Raw genomic sequence first — 21,025 nt, 5'->3', positions numbered from 1 at the left:
CATTCAACTGCAATTAATTAATGACATCAATAAAGGATTACCTGTGTTGTCCACGAATTCTGCCTAGCAACAAGGCAGACTAGGGCAAACGTATAGCGTCACGTGTCCAGGAAATCTTTGTCAGTCGTCTACTAGATGGCTCAAATACGCATTCAAAAATCCAGAATCTGTGTGACAAAAATGATAAGACCAATTTCTACCGCCTCGTCATAATGTTTCCTATGAAAATGTGATGAAATAAACCTTGTTGTAAGTGAATGTAACAAATGGGTGCTGTTTTTTTTGTTGTTTTCCAACGATCCTGCTTGTGTACATGCTATGAAGAGGACCAATCAGAACTCCTTGGAGCCTGAAAAGCAGCGCATTTCATCTCTCATGCGCGAAATCAAAGCGCAGGCGTGAAAGGCGAGAAGAGGAGGCGGCCAATCTTTGCGCAGACTGCCTGCAGCCCAGTGATGATGATGATGAGGATGATGATGCTGATGCTGGTGCCTAAATGGAGCCCGTGATGTAAATAAGGATGGCGAGGGCAGCGGATGGAACATGCCGCCTAATCTGTGCATGACATCGGGAGCATTTCTCTCTGCATGCCTTGTGAAGCCACAGACAAACGCCTTGATGCCTCTCGTTTGAAACAGGAGCCAAAGAAAGACGGGCGGCTTCTCCTTACGCAAAGAAAAAGAAAAGAAGAAGAAAACACTCGGGATATAAACAGGTCATTATGACCTTAGTAGCCTCCAGTGCAAGGAAACCATCGGATTGCATTCAGGCGGCAGCTTTCTGCTTGCATCTTCTGCTTTGGATCTCTTGCTCAGTGTCCGGAGAGGAGCAGCACCTCTTCAGCGTCGAGGTAAGAACAGACGGCCCTTCCCTTGTTTAGGCTCCATGGCTGCATGCAGCAAAATATGTGGAGCACACTATGGAGGTGATGGAATGGGGATTCTAACCCAGATGGGATGAAGGTGTGTGTGTGATAGCATGAAGACTGGCCTTAATGCATTCATTGATGATGAAGTGATAGGCCACACATGCCTCAGCATCATAGCTGATGGAGCTGACGGATTAGCCATCACACACATGCCAGTTGCATAACAGGATGTTCTTCTTGTTTGGTGTTGGTTCTTGTTTTTTTTTTAAATCGCATATCACATCAATCTATAGTCATCCTCGCCACATAAAGAGAAGAAATATAGGGATGGCATTCCCATAGGCACACACACACACACACACACACACACACACATGCATCCATTATTCAATTTTACATCTCGTTGACATCTGGGGAGATAGTGTCTTTTAAACAAACACAGGAAACCCACTGACATAGCAGCGAGGCAGCCGAGGATAAACAAGGCTGAGCCCAGTCCGAGGAATGGGGAGGGATGGACAGATTAGCCATAGCAGGCACGTTGCTGATTGGCTGCTCGCTGAGGCAGCTGGTTGCCGTGTGAATGGACGGATGGATAGATGGAAGGAAGGACAGAGGGACAGATGGATGGAGTGGACACCTGGCAACCTCCTCCCAATGTCAGAACATGGATAAAATGGATGTACCGTATTGTCCCGAATATAAGACAACCCCGAATAAAGGATGAACTCTCTTTTTCAAGACCTTGGTTTTAAAGTGATATTTTTAAAGACAAAGTGAATGTCTTTCTATCATGTTGTCCATATGAGTGAAATAGGTTGCAGAAAAAAGGATATACTATACAGTCGTCACAGTCGCACTTCAAATTTTGCGGCTTCAGTATGCATTTTTAGGCAAATATTAAGTATTTTTTGCCTAAATTAAGCATTAAATTAAAAAAGAAGTTAAGCATTTTACATGAAATTGCTAAATTAACAAATACACAAGGCATTAAAAAGACGCATTCAAAGATCTTGATGAAATGTAGTATTCTACAATGGTCACTCGGTGTCAGTAATTTTACTGTGATGTCTGGTGAGACACACAAACACCAGACTCGACTGTCGGAACAACAGGCTTTTATTGCAGGTTTGATTTATCTTACCACAGGCACAATGATCCCTCATAAAAATACGGGCGATTGTTATGGCGTTACCAACGCAAACTTTGAAAACCTGACGTCACTTTCTGTCCGCCAGTCACTCAGCTCTCCTTGGGAACACATTTATAGTAACACACGAGTCTTATTTATGTCTTAAATGGTGTATGAAGTCTTATTATGTTACTGTATTGGGTAGTAGGAGTGTAAAAGTGACTAGGGGTGTTAGTTCATGTCTAAAGGGCTCTAATAATGTTTAGCAGGACATTAGCTGCTTGTTTATGGTCTAACTACGAAAATATTCCAAATATAATCATCCAATCATTTCAATAAGCAATTCTACTTCATGGAAATTTACTCATCACAGTCAGGTCTGGAACCAATTACCAGCGATAAACGAGGATTGCTGTACTTTTTTCTGCTTTGCTGGTCAACAATTGTCTTAAAATGATCTTGATAATGGTAATGAGGTCAAACTGCATTTTTACTGTATTTCTCTGTGTGAACACACGTATGCACTCAAAATGCTAAGTGTAAGTGTGGAAGTACGCAAATTGAAACTAAGACACTTTTTTCCAGTGGTCCTGCTGGTTAGTAGGGTGTGTGAGTGATGGGAAGAAAAGCACGTATACACATATCGCTAGTCTCCCAATGACTATACTAGTATAACTATACTATTTTTATACATTTTGGGGGGGAAATGCTAACTCGTTGACCAATGTCTGACCCAACATGACCTTAGAAATCAGTACATGTTCCCAAAAGTCATCTTTAAGGATCCACAAACATCTCTGTTATAAAAGATAATCTGACTCAATATGGCTGATTGACATTGTCACTCTGTCATTATTTTGCTTTTTTGTCCTTAAAGATGAAGCATAATAAGTGGAAGATATTCTAGCTAAAACATTCATTCATTCATTTTCTACCGCTTTTCCTCACGAGGCGGGGGTTGCTGTCTTTGGGCGAGAGGCGGGGTACACCCTGGACTGGTCGCCAGCCAATCACAGGGCACATATAGACAAACAACCATTCACACTCACAATCATACCTATGGACAATTTGGAGTCGCCAATTAACCTAGCATGTTTTTGGAATGTGGGAGGAAACCGGAGTACCCGGAGAAAACCCACGCATGCACGGGGAGAACATGCAAACTCCACACAGAGATGGCCGAGGGTGGAATTGAACCCTTGTCTCCTCTAGCTAAATTCCTCCGTATTAAAAAGCAACCATTGTTACACCCATTGAATCTATTCAGTTCCTTTACTTTACTGGCTATTGAGCTAACTAGTTAGCTATGGGTCCTGACACAATGTACTCTTATGTCACCATACTGTATATATTTTGTTCACATTCTCAGTCTGGATAAACAAACCAGTCCAAAATCTGAAGTGGTAAGTCACTCTTAATGCTAAATAGAATGGAGTCCAAATAAATGGCATTACAAATGGATCTGTCCTACCATTTACTGGTGACTGCTATGGTGTGGCTTTTGTGTCATTTTCAGTCTAAATGAGACAAATTCTTACCTCTAGGGATGGCTACAGAGGTACGGCTACCTTCCACGCACCGAACCCAAAATGTCTGTCCTGCGCTCTGCCCAAACCATGCACTCGGCCATTGCCGCCATGCAGCGTGCCTACGGCCTCAATGTCACCGGGACGCTGGATGACAGAACCAAGGAGTGAGTAAATGCGTGTATGAGTGTATGAGACACAAATCAGACATGTTGTCCATGTTGTCATGAATCAACGTGATGGCAAAGCATTTAACACGTCTCCTTCATCTTCATTTTGCATGATGATGCAGTGATATCACACCTCGGTGAGACTTGATGCTTTGTTTTTGGTGTCTGTGTCTGTTCACTGCACATTGGGATAATTGATGACTTTTTAGGAAAAGAGCCATTGTCTCTGCCAACAGATAGATAGAGAAATACAATCGTTCTTTTTAGTATGGAATTCTTTGTGTATGTTAACCAGCGTGTCTCTCACCAGTTATTAATGATAACCGCAACCTGACAGAATAGAAATGAACAAAAACCCTCAAGATAATCCATGGCAAGGTCACTCATGCACAAGTAAATGCACACACACACACAACATAGACATTGTAATATAATTAATGCAAGCATTCTCCCGCCAGTTATTAATGATATCTGTCACCTTGCACAGACAGAAGGACTTCAAAGTCAATCATACACATGCACATGCCCACCATAATAACAAAATATATAATGTGAGCATCCCTCCATGCATGTGCGCAACATAGACATGTCACATAATTAATGCGAGTGCGCCTCTTAACAGTTATTAATGATAACCCCGCCCTGAACTGTCAAAATAGACAAAAGCATAATACACAAGTCCACGGCATGCTCACTCATGCACGAGCACATGCATGCCCCTAACATAAACATATCATATATGACATGTCCATGTTGCACTGTTGCACAACACCTTGCACTGTAGAAATACACAAAAACTGTCACATTAATGCACAAAGTCAAAGCCCATGGTGTGCTGTTTTACTAGCACATGCACACAACCAACACAGATGTTATAATTCATGAGAGCTCTCCACCCACCAGTTATTATTGACAACCGCTACCCTACACAAACGGAAAGACTTGCAATAATCCAAAAAGTCAAAGCTCATTCACAAGCAGATGTCCGATCATTAATGTGGTCCACTCTGTATGGCGACAAATATTTTATACGTTGTATTGTATGTGTTGTATGTACGCCTTGTCTCAAGGATGAGGATGTTGACATCCTCTTCTTCTTCTTGTCTATTTCAAGTTGGATGCAAAGGCCCCGTTGCGGCAATCCAGACAGACTCAAGAGTGCTTCGAGGTCACGGAGGCGAAGATATGCGCTGACAGGACAGAAGTGGCAGCGTACACACATCACCTACAGGTGAGAGATGGAGGATACAGTTGCCATGACGACCATTGAGGCTTAGCTCTACTTACTGGGGAGGAGGAAAACGGAGGAGGAGAGGGAGGGTAATGTGTGCCAGTGATGTATTTTTTTTTCTTTTCTGTCATCGTCAGCCTGTGATCACATGTTGCCATGGCAACACGCACGAAAATATAGTCAGCGTCACACAGGCGGGATTTAACACATACATTTGTTTGTGTGTGTTAGCGCAGCGGCAGTCATTATGTTCTATTTCTGTGCTGCACATAGCTGGTGGCACCTTTTCATACCCGCCGGTTAACAATTTTCAGCACTCATGCTCGTGTAGGAATAGAGTTCCTAACTGCAGAATCCCTCATTTCAGCAGAAAATGTTCCAACTCTCATCTTATCTCTTCCCGATTACCCTTCCTTTTTAATGGCTTCTGAGGAGGGTCGATAAACGGGTCTGCGGAACGGCTGCTAAATTGACAGGTTTCAGCCGCCGTCAACGATAATGCCGTCAATTTATTCAAATCCTTCCCTCCCTTAATTTGAATTGATGAGAGAGCTCTCCAAATAGAATGTCAATCAGTGCTGAGCCACAGACTGCACTTTATTCATGAAGATGGGAGAAGAGAGAGAGAGAGAAGATTCCCAATTCCTTTCTGCCTGCCAGGCACTGATAAAGAACGCTGTGTAAAAGTTCACTCCATGCTGCCAGCCTTGAAATACTTGTGTCAACTACTTTTCTCGCCTTCATTTTGAAAGGGAAAATTGTTTCTATCCTAAAGACGTATAGGGAACCTATGGCTCGGGAGCCAGATGTGGCTCTTTTGATGACTGCATCTGGCTCTTAGACATTTCTGAACACTATTTTGGGTGACATTTTAAAATAAAATATTACAGAAATCACAGTGTTAAAAATCCATCCATTTTCTGTACTGCATGAGGGTCGCGGGCATGCTGGAGCCTATCCCAGCTGTCTTCGGGCGAGAGGTGGGGTACACCCTGGACTGGTCTCCAGCCAATCACAGGGCACATATAGACAAACAACCATTCACACTCACATTCATACCTATGGACAATTTGGAGTCACCACTTAACCTAGCATGTATATGGAATATGGGAGGAAACCGGAGTACCAGAGAAAATGCAATGCAGAACATGCAAACTCCACACAGAGATGCCCGGCTTTTGTGGCTGTCTTACCCAAAAAGGTTCCCCACCCCTGCTATAGACTCTCGGAACAAAAGTGTGTCATTTGATTGTTAGAGCAAGTTTAACAGTTCTGTTTAGGTTGCTATGGTACGATTTGCGTGGTTGAGTGGTTAGCGCGCAGACCTCACAGCTAGGAGACCTGAGTTCAATTCCACCCTCGGCCATCTCTGTGTGGAGTTTGCATGTTCTCCCCGTGCATGCGTGGGTTTTCTCTGGGTACTCCGATTTCCTCCCACATTCCAAAAACATGCTAGGTTACTTGGCGACTCCAAAATGTGCCCTGTGATTGGCTGGCGAACAGTCCAGGGTGTACCCCGCCTCTCTCCCGAAGACAGCTGGGATAGGCTCCAGCGCCCCTGTGACCCTTGTGAGGAAAAGTGGTAGAAAATGAATGAATGAATGGTACGATTTGCTAAATGACATTTGTGGTGCCCTTGTGGGTTGTGTTCAAAATGCGTTGGAAGAAAGCTATGACTTGCGGGCAGTTCATCCTGCCCATAGCCTTACAATCACATCTTGCTTTTCAAATTTTACACACATGTGCTTAAAGCTGTGTATTCTCTCAAGGGTGATATTGGTTTATTTAAATGACACGATCCGAAGCGATTGAGTAACTTTTTAACCAGAAGAAGTCAGAGCAGCTATTCCAAAGAACGGTGAAGCAGCTGCCAAGAATGCAGTGCACATACAATGCTGGATGATGACATCAGTAAGAGTCACTGCTACTGGTCCGTCAATTACCATCTAGAGGTGTACAAAAACATCTTTACTTTGCATATTGTTCCTATAAATGTCACTTAAATTAGGACAGATGAGTTAAATATGAAGTGAATCAATCCATGACCACCACAAACCCAGAACACGATGACTCCAGACAGGCAGACTGAATCGAGTAACGTTTAACGTCCTTATCATTAAAAGTCCTAAGAAACCACACAACCATATGAAGCCTGCCGTGCTTACATTTCCTACCCTTTAAATCATGTTGGATCGATCCGGAATGGAAACACAGATGTAGTTGTATGATGGGACTATACTAAATTGATGTAGTGGATGAATACTTACCCTCAAGTTACAGTGAGTCTATTGTGAGAAATTTCAAGTCAATCCCGATTGGCTGGGACTTTGAAACCTTGAAATGTTTCTCTTTGGAAATGATAGAAGTAGAAAAATGTTGTTACTCAACATTTGGGTTAATTCTGCAAATACAGTGTGATCTTAAGAGGCTTTACAGGTGCCACTAATTGGGTGACTGAATTGGGAAAGTACAGGATGCCTAAATCCATCCATTAGGGTGGCAAAAAGTGGTACTGATTATGCTGTACTTTGCGGAGTAACTTAGTAAAACGTTTTTTTTTAATGTACTATAAATATCCTGATTTCAGTCTGTCAAATGTGACTATTTTTTAATTCCCAAAGTCATTCATGAAAGCAGATCGATGTAAAACAACATAGTACCACAGATTCCACATCTACATTTTTGCCTTTTTCTGATATCTTGTGAAGCAAACCACTGCAAAGAAGTGTCCATTACAACATTCCCATGTAAAGCATACATTTATGCACAAAACACACACAACCTTGTGGTAGAGCAGTGAAACTACAAATAGATATGGCTGTGCCTGTCCAACGATAGCCATATCATCTTGCTACGTGCTTCACTGTCACTATAGACTATGAAACAAGGCACTGCCCCTTCTCCCGGAGAAGACGAGGGCTGCACAGTGATAGAGTGGTTAGCATGCAGGCCACAAAACCAGGAGACCAGAGTTCAATTGCTGTGTGGAGTTTGCATGTTCTTCCTGTGCGTGGGTTTTCTCCAGATACTCCGGTTTCCTCCCACATTCCAAAAACATGCTAGGTTAATTGGCGACTCCAAATTGTCCATAGGTATGAATGTGAGTGTGAATGGTTGTTTGTCTGTATGTGCCCTGTGATTGGCTGGCCACCAGTCCAGAGGGAAAAAGTCAATTCATGCATTTTTAAAGGGATACAAGCAAAGTATTTGAAGCTAACCCATGATGGTAAGTGGGAGTAGTTACTGTCCTCCATGCAAGGACTTTTTTTAGCCAACTACCTGACTTTACAACCGCTGGTCTGTCATGTGTGCCATTATCAACATCGAAAGTTTTCTTCAACCTCCACAGCATTAAAAATGTCACGCCGAAGGTGGGCGCCCGCGAGACCCACGACGCCATCCGCAGGGCTTTCGACGTGTGGCAGGGCGTGACCCCGCTGCGTTTCGAAGCTGTCCCCTACAGCGCCCTGGAGACTGGCAGGCGCGACGTGGACATCACTATCATCTTCGCCTCGGGTTTCCACGGCGACAGCTCGCCCTTTGATGGAGAGGGTGGTTTCCTCGCCCATGCTTACTTCCCGGGGCCAGGCATAGGAGGGGACACCCACTTTGACTCGGACGAACCTTGGACCCTTGGGAATCCCAACCATGATGGTGAGTGGAATATTTGATATTTAATACAGAACATCATCCTTGTCATGCTGTTTTGGAATTGGTGTTTGATATTTGCTGCCTGGCTGGTATTTGTCACTTTTTCTTTTGCCGGAAGAAGAAAGTGGGCAGCTAATGGACAGCAAAATGTGACAAATAAGGACATCTTGTGGAGGCGAGGCAGTTGGTCCAGCTGGACCAATCTTAAAGGATACAGGATGCACTTTTCTGGCCATCAGACCGTGCTGTGTTCGCGTCACCCCATCTGTTTGTCTGTCTGTTGCTTTTCTCAAAATGACAGGAGCGAAAGAGCATCTATTTGGAGACATTGCTAGAGGCTTGCGGAAAACTGTAACATGTTATAATGCAGGCTTTCGTCATTTTGTCATCTTTGCTTGTTTGAGTGGTTTTGTTAAATTGTTAAATGCACTGATTTTTGGAAGAAGGACTACAAACATGTTAGCATAGTTTATTTGTGGCATTTTTTTTTGATTTGCTGAATTAGTTGCACAATGGTAAAAATTCATTCGTTCATTTTCTTTCATTTTCTACCGCTTTTTCCTCATGAGGGTCGCGGGGGGTGTTGGAGCCTATCCCAGCTGTCTTCGCGTGCTCCTGCTCAGCATCTCATTCAGGAACACTCCAGTCTTCCTCTTATGGGTCTTGAAAGCCACCCATAGTCTTTAATGGGCATTACACAGCAGTGTAATGGTAAATGATGCATGTTGACATTTTCACTAATGGCAACCCCGGACTCTCACTCAGGACTCCTTGAGGTGGGGTCTCCTCTTTGGCTTTGGTTCAAAAGGTTGCTTGTGTTGCATACATACATATTGTACATACCGTGCATGGGGAGGTTTGTAGGGGATATAACCTTTTAGCTGATGCACCTGGGTCAGTGGAGGCTGGCGAGAGTGGATATCATATTTTAAAGGGCAATGATCTCCCGGGGACGAATTCAGTCACGTGCTTTATGGAGATATGGTGTGGCTGCCCAAGTCGGGTTGGTACTGCGAGCTGCACATACAGTATGTATGCTGACCACATACACTGACCATGGTAGTTTTTATACTTTATTTTCTAGAACCACAACCAATTACCTTGGCTAACATTTGACTTGAGAAGCTTTGTAACCTGCCCTTTACTCTTTTCCAGTATCTTTTTCTGCATGTATTTTTCAAAGCTAGTTCTCCATTTCCTGCTACAAAATCTATATGAGAAGGCCTTTGCAGGCTGTCAAGCAGCAGGGGGAATTGTAACCTCTAAAAAAGGGTGATTTTGGCCAATCAGAAGCCGGAAGAAGGTCGTTTTTGTGATAAGGCATCATGAAAACAATGGATAATGAAGGAAATGGGAAAAAATACATGTGGATGCTCATGAAATATTCCCGAATGCCACAAGTAAATACAACATAAAACAACAACAAAAACAATCCAAACAATAACATCAAGGAATTGTACTGTATGTGAGTATATACGTAACTGTTTGCTTTCCTCGCTCATCCTCTGTTTCAAGTGACCTGAAACCTAACCTGCATGAATATTCATTCATTCATTCATTCATTTTCTTATCCTCACGAGAGTCGCAGGGGTGCTGGAGCCTATCCCAGCTGTCTTCAGGCAAGAGGCGGTGTACACCCTGGACTGGTGGCCAGCCAATCACAGGGCACATATAGACAAACAACCATTCACACTCAATTTGGAGTCGCCAATTAACCTAGCATGTTTTTGGAATGTGGGAGGAAACCGGAGTACCCGCGCATGCACGGGGAGAACATGCAAACTCCACAACGAGATGGCCAAGGGTGGGATTGAACTCGGGTCTCCTAACTGTGAGGTCTGCGCACCAACCACTTGACCGCCTTGCAGCCACCTGCATGAATAGCAGATCAAAATATGCACAAAAAATATGCCCGTTTAAAAACACCCACACTTTCTGTATATTTTACATAGGGCTGTCAATCGATTAAAATGATTAATCACACTTTCCCCATAGTTAACTCAGAATTAATCACATCGCAGATAGGAATAAGTTTTTATCTATAATAAGTAAGGGAGATCTCTTTGTGGTAAACAATTCAATGTGCAACGACAAATTTTATGTAAAGTGATATCAATTTCGGAACTATGGGCCATTATGTAAAACAATACAGTCAGCAAGCATACTTTTGTATTACTACTTTTCTTTATTATTAGCATATTGGCTCTTAAACTCGCCCACAAAAGTCCAGGGTGTACCTGCCTCTCGCCCTAAGTCAGCTGGGATAGGCTCAAGCATACCCTAGTGAGGATAAGCGGTAGAAAATGGATGGATGGACCTCACACTTTCGTGCTTGATGTCGGTAACAACTCAAAAAGAAGAAAAGTGCTGTCATGAGACGAAACAGCCTCGCTCTCTTTGCTCAGTGCAGAAATCACAGACTTATAAACGGTACCTTTTCATGTAGCGTCACTTCTCCTTCCACTAACTGTTTTGTGTCACAAGTTGTGAGCACATTATCATACAACTGCATGCACAGGCAGCAAGAACACAGTGACCCGAATCTCAAAGTCGTGGGCATTCAGCTACATGTTGAAATTTTTTTGACACATTTCATGTTTTTGACTCATTTCTTGCACCTTTTTTGCGTTATTGTGAAAAACAACAAGTCATTTGAACACAATGTAAGCTGTTAGCACATTTGCAGTCACCCAGGCAAACACTAGTTGGCTTCAGGGTGTTACATCATGAATAAATAGAAGGATAGCTTTGATAACATACAGCAGAATGACTCATGAAAAGAGAGAAAGGAGAAACTGAGCCATGATGGCGCCCTCTGTCGGACATGTGGGATCATTTAAAGCAGGGCCGTCAAACTTGTTTTCACATCATAGTTCAGGGTGCCCTCGGAGGGCTGCAGCTTTGCCTGAAATGTTCAGGTTTTCTTAGAAGGCATTTCACTTCTCATCCAAGCAGTTTCCTCATTTCATGCTGACTAGATGGGGCAGCTCAAGTCTGAGGAGGTGCAAGATCCAAACATTTATCCTCTCAGTTTGAGGCTCGCCCCGCTCCAACCAAGACTGATTTTGCACTACATCAGTCATCAAAGATACAGTGGTGTAAAACCTCTGCCAGCCAACGAGTCACCATAACAACAAAAATAAAAATTTCCAATTGCATACAGTACAAATTTTTTACATGCATTATTTCCAGGTTTTCCATTATTTTATTACAATGTGGCGGGGCCAAGAGTTAGACATTCATTCACTCATTCATTCATTCATTCGTTCATTTTCTACCGCTTTTCCTCACAAGGGTCTTCGGGCGAGAGGCGGGGTACACCCTGGACTGGTCGCCAGCCAATCACAGGGCACATATAGACAAACAACCATTCACACTCACATTCATACCTATGGACAATTTGGAGTCGCCAATTAACCTAGCATGTTTTTTGGAATGTGGGAGGAAACCGGAGCACCCGGAGAAAACCATCGCATGCATGGGGAGAACATGCAAACTCCACACAGAGATGGCCGAGGGTGGAATTGAACCCTCGACTAACCACTCGACCACCGTGCAGCCTATAGTTAGACATCTGTCATTTAAATGCATATGATAAACTTAATCCAAAGTAGTGTTTTATTTCATTGGAGTGTAATCAAACCACTATTTTGTTCTCATCCTGTCTTTAGGAAACGACCTGTTCCTGGTTGCTGTTCATGAGCTGGGTCATGCCCTCGGCCTGGAACACTCCAACGACCCCACAGCTATCATGGCTCCTTTTTATCAGTACATGGACACAGAGAACTTCAAACTACCTCATGATGACCTGCAGGGCATCCAGAAGATCTACGGTAAAAGTGTATACGTTATTTACGAAAGTGAGAAAGTTATAGCTTATTATTTATGCAAATATTGACCACAATTAGTTTGACAATAATTTAAAATACAGACCGAAATCAACTGATTGTTCTGTGTCGTTTATAAGTACCTAAGACTAAAACACTAGTCAAAGTGTTGTCATTCTATAATAATTGTTTTTAAGACAAAAAAATGACCCTTGTCTTTGTGTCTCCAGGTCCACCAGACAGAGCCCCGCAGCCGACTCGGCCTCCGCCCACGGTACCGCCTCCCCGCTTCCACCTGCCCTCAGACCCCCGCAAGCACGACCGCCACGCAAGGCCTCATCGCCCTCCGCAAGGAGCCAAGCCGTCCAACCCAAACTCCAAGCCCAACATCTGTGATGGGGGTTTCAACACGCTGGCCATCCTCCGCCAGGAACTCTTTGTCTTCAAGGCAAATACAGGAGAGACGCAGTAAGCGATGCTAATAATGAAAATTATGATGATAATGATGATTTTTCTTTTTTACTTCTTTAGGACCAATGGTTTTGGAGGGTGAGGGACAACTCTGTGGTTCCTGGATACCCCATGCAGATCAACTACTTCTGGAAAGGCTTGCCTCCCAAAATTGATGCCGTCTATGAAAACAGTGAAGGAAAATTTGTGTTTTTCAAAGGTAATATTCCATTTCATTTTCTTCCACTTCTCCGGGTAGCGGGGGCAGCCCTCTCAGTTGAGGAGCCTAGAGGAGCCTTTTTCTCAGATTTGGAGGTGCTGAGTCTCATCGTAGAAGCTTCACACTTCAAACCGCCCCAGTAAATGCTGAAAGTCACAGCCTGATGAGTCCATCAGGACCACATCGTCTGCAAATAGCAGAGAGGAGATCCCCAAACTGGGACGCCTTGGCTGTGGTTAGAAATTCCGCCCATGAAAATTATAAACAGAATTGGTGATAAAGGCAGCCTTGACGGAGGCCATCATTTGTCAGAAACCACAGTATGGCAGAAACGGCCACAGCGTGGTTAACGTTCACGCTCGGTGACAAGAGTTTCCGGTTGCCATCTTGACATATTTCATTCAGGAGGGGGCTGTTTGTGAGGACATGCCGCTATGAATGATGTTATTTCACAGGGTCAGTTTCCACAAGATTCCACATTTAACCGATTTCATTTTTCTTGGCCAATTCCTTAATTCCATTCGTGATTCCATTAAAACAGAAAATCATAAGCCTCCACATCAACGGCTTCAAACAAAAAGCTCCTGTATTGTCTAAGTTATGCAGTCGACAATAAAAATAAAGGAGTTGACCTCACTGTTCCAACTATTCCAACAGAGGGCTTTGCATCTTCAAAATGAAAATGTCCAAGAGCTATTCATTTTTGTAACATTTATTTTCATAACTTATTTCAAGCCAAACAAAGCCAATATGCTCGTTTTACCAGAACATGAACAAAACGCTAGTTTCCACAATTCATGTTTTGTATTTCACAATGCATTTATTTCTAGTCTTCTCACATTATTCACTGAAAACCTGAATGAAAACAGGTTTGCCCGCCTATGCCGTGTCCCTCCAGCCGCATCCGCTGCCTTCTGAAGCGCAGACGAAGCCAAACTATTCTTCTGTACCCTTGGCATTCCAGAGAGGAGACAAAATGCAGTTGACTTGTTCGTTAGCTTGGCACCACTGCTAAAATCGGTGTGCACAATGCAAAACTTACAAACGGAAAACATGATTGTTATGAATGCAGCAGCGAGGGCGCAGATGATCGGCGTTTTAAAACAATTATCGGCCGATACAGTGCTTTTTCTCTGATATCAGCCGATACCAGTCGGTGGCTGATTGATCAGAGCACCTCTACCAAAACCATATACGTGCTGTATAACTATATCATTTTGCTAACTGAATCACTGCTCTGTATTCAATACAAAAATGAAGGTACCTTTGAAAAAAATCATGTTGTATTTCACAGTTTTTTCACAGTTGTGAGCATGAATGTAAGTTGGCAACAAAGCGTCCATCAGACAGATTGACAAGAGATCTGTCCCCCATGGGATCAGAGTGTGTAATTATTTACTATGTGTTTTTACGGTACAATGTAGCAATATCCAGATCATTCAAGAGCCAAGGTGGTCAGATGAGTCATATAATGATGATGTCTTCTGTAACATTTCTATTGTTCACCTCAGGAAACCGTTTCTGGGTCTTCAAGGACACGACTCTGCAGCCGTCCTACCCTCAGGACATCTCGTTGTTTGGCAGCGGCATGCCCACGCAGAGCATTGAGACTGCCGTCTGGTGGGAGGATGTGGCCAAGACCTACTTCTTCAAAGGAGACAGGTCTGCAGACTCTAAGACTACGTAATATGAGAGTCTATGATTTCTGAAATATCAGCCCGAACAAGTCATTCATTGACTTGCCGCTTGGAATCCCTCGCCAGACCAAAAGAAATGCATATGAGCCAAAATAATAGAAAAATAGAAATAGAAAAATAATAAAAAAAATAGAATAGTGCTTTGTGATTTTTCCAACTAATATAATCATCCTACAGTTACAGTTATCATTCTTGCAGCGCTGTCTCCCATTTGGCCCAAAGCTAATTTTGCCCTCAGCTGTACACAATTAGTCAAACATATTTTTTTTTTAGTCCTGATGAAACATATTTCCTCCCGAGCCACGTGCATGCATTGATTAAAAAGCCACCAAATAATTTCTTTACAGATTTCTGGAGGCGGATGTTTGCCTTTGGGGCTTTAATTTCATGGCGCAGCGCAAGGTGGCGCGGTGTGGCGAAGTGTGGTGCACCCCACGCAGTGGTAATTTTGACCAGCGCACCACTGTGCGTAGCCAATTTGGTAGACTGGGTTGCGCCAAGAGGGGTGTGGCAGCACACCAGGGGGAGGGGTCCACATTTTCAACTTGGCGCAGTGAAAAACAGTTCGCCTAATGTGTGCCGAAAGATTGCCAGCTTCGAACTGGTCTATTTTTGGTGCAGGCGAAGCGCAACCTGTGCAATGTTAAATTGGCTTACAAGGACGGAGGCGTAGGTGCGCTGCGCCAGACTGCGCCGCTCACCAAAATTTGAGTGCTGTCCACACCCTTTTGGCGCCTGGTCTACGAAAATAGAGTCCTTGGTGTGAAGCAACTTGTGTTTTTGTTTGATCCTTTATGTCAGCGCAGGAATTGTCTGTATTGCCTCTGCATTTTTTTTTATTTTAAGTGGCCCTTTAACAGCTGATAAAAGCCAGAATTTTCCGAGCATGTGCATCATCGCCTTAAGTTCACTCACACACACACAGAAGTGGCATGTTTATGTAGCTGTCATCAGAAATCACCTCAGCAAGATGAGGGGAATGTGGTGCTGAGAGATGATAAACAGCTTTATCATGATAGAGTCATGCTTTGACCTGCTGGTGCACATCATCATTGACGTCATGTTTTACACCGTTTCATTAGCGCCTTTTCTTTCTGTGTGTGGATTCCAACTTCCCCCATGAATACCATTTCTGTTAATTAATTGAGTTAAGTGGGGGGGGGTTCTGTAAAATCAAGCATACAAATTCATCATGCCTGAATTGGCCCCTTGATCATTTTCATCCCAGTCTGTAGATAGATTGCCCTATGACAACAACCAAGTAAAAGCACATAAATACGACAATGACCCAACAACTAAAGCAGCACGCACCTGAACTAAGTAGGCATCACAGAAAATGGGAAACAGGTGCGGGAGATAATGGAAAGCAACGGCAAACAGAACAGAGCAACACAGGAAGTGAATACAAAATAAGGGCATAAACCAGGAACAAAGGAAAAGAGGAAAAGAGAGCTGTCACAAGGGGGTGAAGCCCAATCGTGACAGTACCCCCCGCCCCCAAGGACGGATCCTAGACGTCCAAAAGGTCCAAAGGCAAAGAGGGGTGGGGGGACCAGAGGTGGGTTGCTGAGTGGGCTACACTGTAAACGAAGACTTGGTAACAGTAGTAGTGCAGTAAATTTGAGAAAACATTCTATTCTATTAGACTTTTAAACTATTGGAAAAATGGTCCTTGACTTATGGACAATTAATAGTTGCGCTCCGGCAAAGACGTTTTGTTTAATGCTTGCCATCCATGTGCTTTTCAGTTGCGGTGATTCGGCTAAACACCCTAAAGTTACTTGTAATTTTGCCCATACAGTGGGAAAATTGGAAAATTGCAAATGGGAATATTTATATATTCATATCCTGTGTTGCAGATACTGGCGCTACAATGAAGAGATGAGGACCATGGACCCAGGCTATCCCAAACCCATCACCATCTGGAAGGGCATCCCTGACTCACCACAGGGGGCTTTTGTGGACAAAGCCAACGGTACACCGCCAGCTTTACTTTACTTAACTCGGCCGCAAATCCCATTAGTGAGATTGGAGCATGTACAGTTTTACGGCGCAATTGTTTCAAAGCCGCTTTTGAGAGCGCAACGTTGACCGTCGCCATTAAGCTGCTTTGCTTGTTTACGCTGAGGCTAAGACAGCCTGCTGCATTAGTGTGTGATTACTGTGTGTCATGGAGCTTTGATCGGCGCTGTCACGTGACACATCAACTAGGTGCTTCAACGGTGGCTAAGGAACCATATTTGGTAATTTGTAACGTGTGGTGGTGCCCTATTGGTCATGGTGGATTACTACAAGTCTTTCTATTTATTTCTACTATGAAAGGTGATGGTTATGATTAGTAACTGGCAGAAGGAACGCTCCTATTTATTATATGACGTATCTATGCTCGTTCATATACACCCGTGTATGAGCATGAGGAAGGATACTATGGGCATTGACTTTGTGGATTATCACGCATATTTCCACTGTATTTGTTTCTATTGTGAAACATGGTGTTAAGTAGTAATAACTTTATAATTTACAGGAAGAGCAATCACATTCATTAGCATGCCATGGGTTTTGACTTTATGGATCATTGAAAGTCTTTCTATGAATTATTTCTTTCTATGAAATATTATTTTGTTATGGTGGAAAGGTGGAGGTTATTGCGAGTCTGTCCATATATATTTTTAGTATGAAATGTGGCCCTTATGATAAATGACTGTCAAGAGGGACACTCACATTAATTATTTGCATTTTTTACAACTTGCATGGGTAGCCTCATTCCATTGTATCTAAATAACCCACCCTTTTTTCTCCCTGTAGGCTTCACGTACTTTTACAAGGGTAAGGAGTACTGGAAGTTCAACAATCAGCTGCTCCGCGTGGAGCCCGGTTACCCGCGTTCCATCCTGCGGGACTTTATGGGCTGCGACGGCCTCCCCCCAGACCCAGACTGGGACTGGAGCCCGCCAGCGGCCGAGGAGCGGCACTACGACAACGGCGACGCCGACGTGGTTATCAAACTAGACAGTGCGGGGGGCACGGAGAAAGCGGTGGCCATCGCCATCCCCTGTGTCCTGGCACTGTGCATGATGGTCCTGCTTTACACCGTGTTCCAGTTCCGTAGGAAGAGCACGCAACGCCACATACTGTACTGCAAGCGCTCCATGCAGGAGTGGGTGTGAGGGGAGGGATGCAGAGTCTTTGACAAAGGTCTAAAAATTGCCCCCTCCCCTCCCCCTTTGTTGGGTGAAGTACACGACAATGGCGGCAGAACTGCACAAACGGTGCAAAGCGCGAGGAGACGGCACACAGTGAGGGAGCCATATCTCTCAAGTCCTATGTATTTATCTACTTTGACTCTTTTCTCTAACTTGCAACAAACATGAATTGAGTTAAGCTCCTGTATGTCAGTGGGACCTATCGTCTCTGCACATTTGCTTGAAGAGCCCCAACAAGAGCACCGACAAATTAGATTTTAGGCTTTACTTTCAGTCTTAATAGAATCAACTTGAGCTGTGCGTTTTATTTTTTATTTTAAATGTATGGGAAAGAATATTCATTGTGTGACGGACTGCTAGGGCCTTTTCTTCCAAAGAGGATGATGAATCAGTTTTGTTGTTGGGGACATATTCAGATTTTTTTTTTGTATAATTTGTGAAGACAGCAGGCAGTTGATAAAGTGTGATATGTTCAAAAAATTTTAAAAAGCATATTTATACTAACATTAGCGACATTAAATGGCACAGACTGTATTGCAAGCAAAGACATTAAAGGTCCCAATTACAGTATTCAAATTATTTATTAATTATTCATTATTATAATTAAATTACAGTATTAAATTAAATCCCACAATAGTGTATTGGAAGTGTATTGTCTAAAATGCAGCTTTGATTTTGGAATTATACCGTTTAAAAGTGCTTTTAGTAAGCTACTGGGAACTCCCCATTATGTGAGTCTGTAGCTTTAATGCCAATGAGCCGTGTTTGTCTCCAAGAAGCGCTATTGTGTGATTTATTCACTTTTTACATAAACACTGTAAGTCTGCCATATATTACATACAACAGGTAGGATTGCAGGTAAAATTAGGGAGGACACAAACGTTAGCACTAGCATAGCTATGTGAGCTACAATGCTAATACTACACTCACATTTTAAGAGTCGCATCATGCTAAGTTAGCTCATTCTATAAAGAAAAACAAAATGATCAAACTTACGTCATTTTAAGATATGGTCTTCTTTGGTGTGGTTGTTTGAGCGCCTCTTCTCACTTTTGGTGCTCATATAGTAGAAGCTCTATGGACACCAATATCATTCAAAAGTACATTTGACATAATCAGGGACCTTTAATTCCAATGCTTTGTAATACATTCACTTTGCGGGCGCAGTTATAATCAACCTGTTCATTTTTTAAAGCTATGGTGAATTGGTGCAAGATCAAACCTACTTCTTCAAGCTACAATTCCCTTCTCCATCCATTCCAATTCATTTTCTATGCTGCTTAACCTCATTAGGGTCGCAGACATGCCGGAGCCTATCCCAGCTGTCTTCGCAACCAACCACTCATGCTCACATTCATACCTATGGACAATTTAAAGTCCCCGGTTAACCGAACATGTATGTTTTTTCGAATGGAGAAAACCCACGCATGCACGGACAACACATACAAACTCCACACAGAGATGCCCAAGATGCGATTCAGACCTAGGTCTTCCCGATTTTTTGACTGTGTGGCCAACATGCCAACCACTCGTCCACCGTGCAGCTTGACTACATTCATCCATTTTAAATAGCTTTGCCAATTCATAATCATATATACATTTTTTACATTCTGCATAAAAAAAATAGATGCGGAGGACAAAGAAAGCAGATAAAAGCTAACATTTTAGGGTAAAAATAATGCCTAGATACTTACCTGCATGTCATACACAACTAATGACGCTATTGTTATACTACACTGCAACAAATTACAAAAAAATATAATAAAACAATAACCAGGATTAATTAATAAGCCAAAAAAAGTATCGTCATAATGAAAGCACTTGTTGACTAATCCAGTTTTTCTACAAGCAAGCTAACACTGCTACAATTAATGAGTATATTTGACAAAAAAAACAAACAAATGTTCTAACAAATATCCTGTGACGTTCCATATATAAAATCCAATATTTATACGATAGATGTCTAACCAAAGTTAAATTATATTTAGGCTCATTTGAGGAGCAAATGTATGATAAATGCAATACACAAGATAAGAAATGCTGTATGTCGGTGTATTGGTGGAGTTCGCCAGATGAGGGCGCAATCACTATGAACTTTTTTAATGTTTATATATTTGTGCTTCTTCTACTTGAAACATCCTCACCCCTTGGTTTCAATCTATTGTTTCATATTTTATAACATATCTGACGTGGAAACATAAGCAAAAGAAGCCGGGCCTTATGACTGATGGCCGCAGCTTTTGCGTGGCATCATCATTTTAAAGGAGAAAAAGACAATTTCACGCCAGAACTGGAACCCTGGTGATTTTGAGTGATGTCCAATCCAAGCTGCTTGATGTTGATCTGCGGTGAAAGGTTGTAATTGTTGTACAGGGAGAAATTTGTGGCTGATTTTTTTCCTCGCCTCGGCAGACCTACCTAATAACACCAATAGTTCCTTCATGTTATCACTCATATCAGAACTTTCAAGTGGCTCAATGCTGTACTTAGCAGCATACTTACAATGTAATAGCGCCAAACTACAGTATGTCAACAACAAGCATTAGGGCTAAGACAGGAAGTAGCTTGTGTGATAGAAGTAAACCTTACTATTGTACATAATGGCGGAGGATGCTGTCTGCTTGGAGGTATTCTGTTTGTTTTTTAAATCCATCTATGGGTAATGATGCTGTGTGTTATAAATAAAAAAACAAGTGCATAATAAATGAAACGAGTGAGTGCCTGATTGTGTCACCAGAGTCACTGCAAGAGGATAATACTAAGATAACACTCAGTTATGTAACATGTTGGACGTCTGGAGGTTTTGGGATGTGCCAGTGATTCTACTCACACAGAAAAGGATGAATATTTGTCAAAACATGCACCCCAATACTATTTTGCTTGTCTTATTATTTTTGGACAAATACATGCCATGCCATCGCCAAGGCAAGCCCATTCATTGGTCATCTCCAAGGAGCCTGGATGTGATAATGAAGTTTAATCTTTACATTTCTGCAATATGAGACTATATGTTTATACCTAAAAATGTGCTTATTCATTCATTCATTCAT

At 42.7% G+C, this 21,025-nt stretch overlaps 1 protein-coding gene across 1 annotated transcript; it reads left to right on the top strand.

Annotated features, from left to right (window-relative positions):
* The first annotated feature begins 351 nt into the window (after positions 1-351).
* On the top strand, positions 352-20,691 carry mmp16b (matrix metallopeptidase 16b (membrane-inserted)). The gene is made up of 10 exons (XM_058068428.2): positions 352-850; positions 3,545-3,693; positions 4,811-4,927; positions 8,277-8,581; positions 12,250-12,411; positions 12,636-12,853; positions 12,937-13,075; positions 14,587-14,737; positions 16,632-16,747; positions 17,578-20,691. The coding sequence occupies exons 1-10, from the start codon at positions 722-724 to the stop codon at positions 17,937-17,939; spliced, it is 1,848 nt and encodes a 615-aa protein (XP_057924411.2). The 5' UTR covers positions 352-721; the 3' UTR covers positions 17,940-20,691.
* The last annotated feature ends 334 nt before the right edge of the window (positions 20,692-21,025 follow it).

This window comes from Doryrhamphus excisus, linkage group LG6, assembly GCF_037039965.1.
Source record: "Doryrhamphus excisus strain RoL-2023G ecotype Guam linkage group LG6, RoL_Dexc_Guam_v1.1, whole genome shotgun sequence".
NCBI classification, from domain to species: Eukaryota; Metazoa; Chordata; class Actinopteri; order Syngnathiformes; family Syngnathidae; genus Doryrhamphus; species Doryrhamphus excisus.
The sequence above is the reverse complement of the archived record's forward strand: the minus strand, read 5'-3'. Positions and strand labels throughout refer to the sequence as shown.

Coding starts and splice junctions, on each gene's coding strand:
- mmp16b (XM_058068428.2), top strand. CDS start 722: ATGACCTTAGTAGCCTCCAGTGCAAGGAAACCATCGGATTGCATTCAG. Junction 3,694..4,810: donor CTGGATGACAGAACCAAGGA/GTGAGTAAATGC, acceptor GTCTATTTCAAG/TTGGATGCAAAGGCCCCGTT. Junction 12,412..12,635: donor GGGCATCCAGAAGATCTACG/GTAAAAGTGTAT, acceptor TTGTGTCTCCAG/GTCCACCAGACAGAGCCCCG.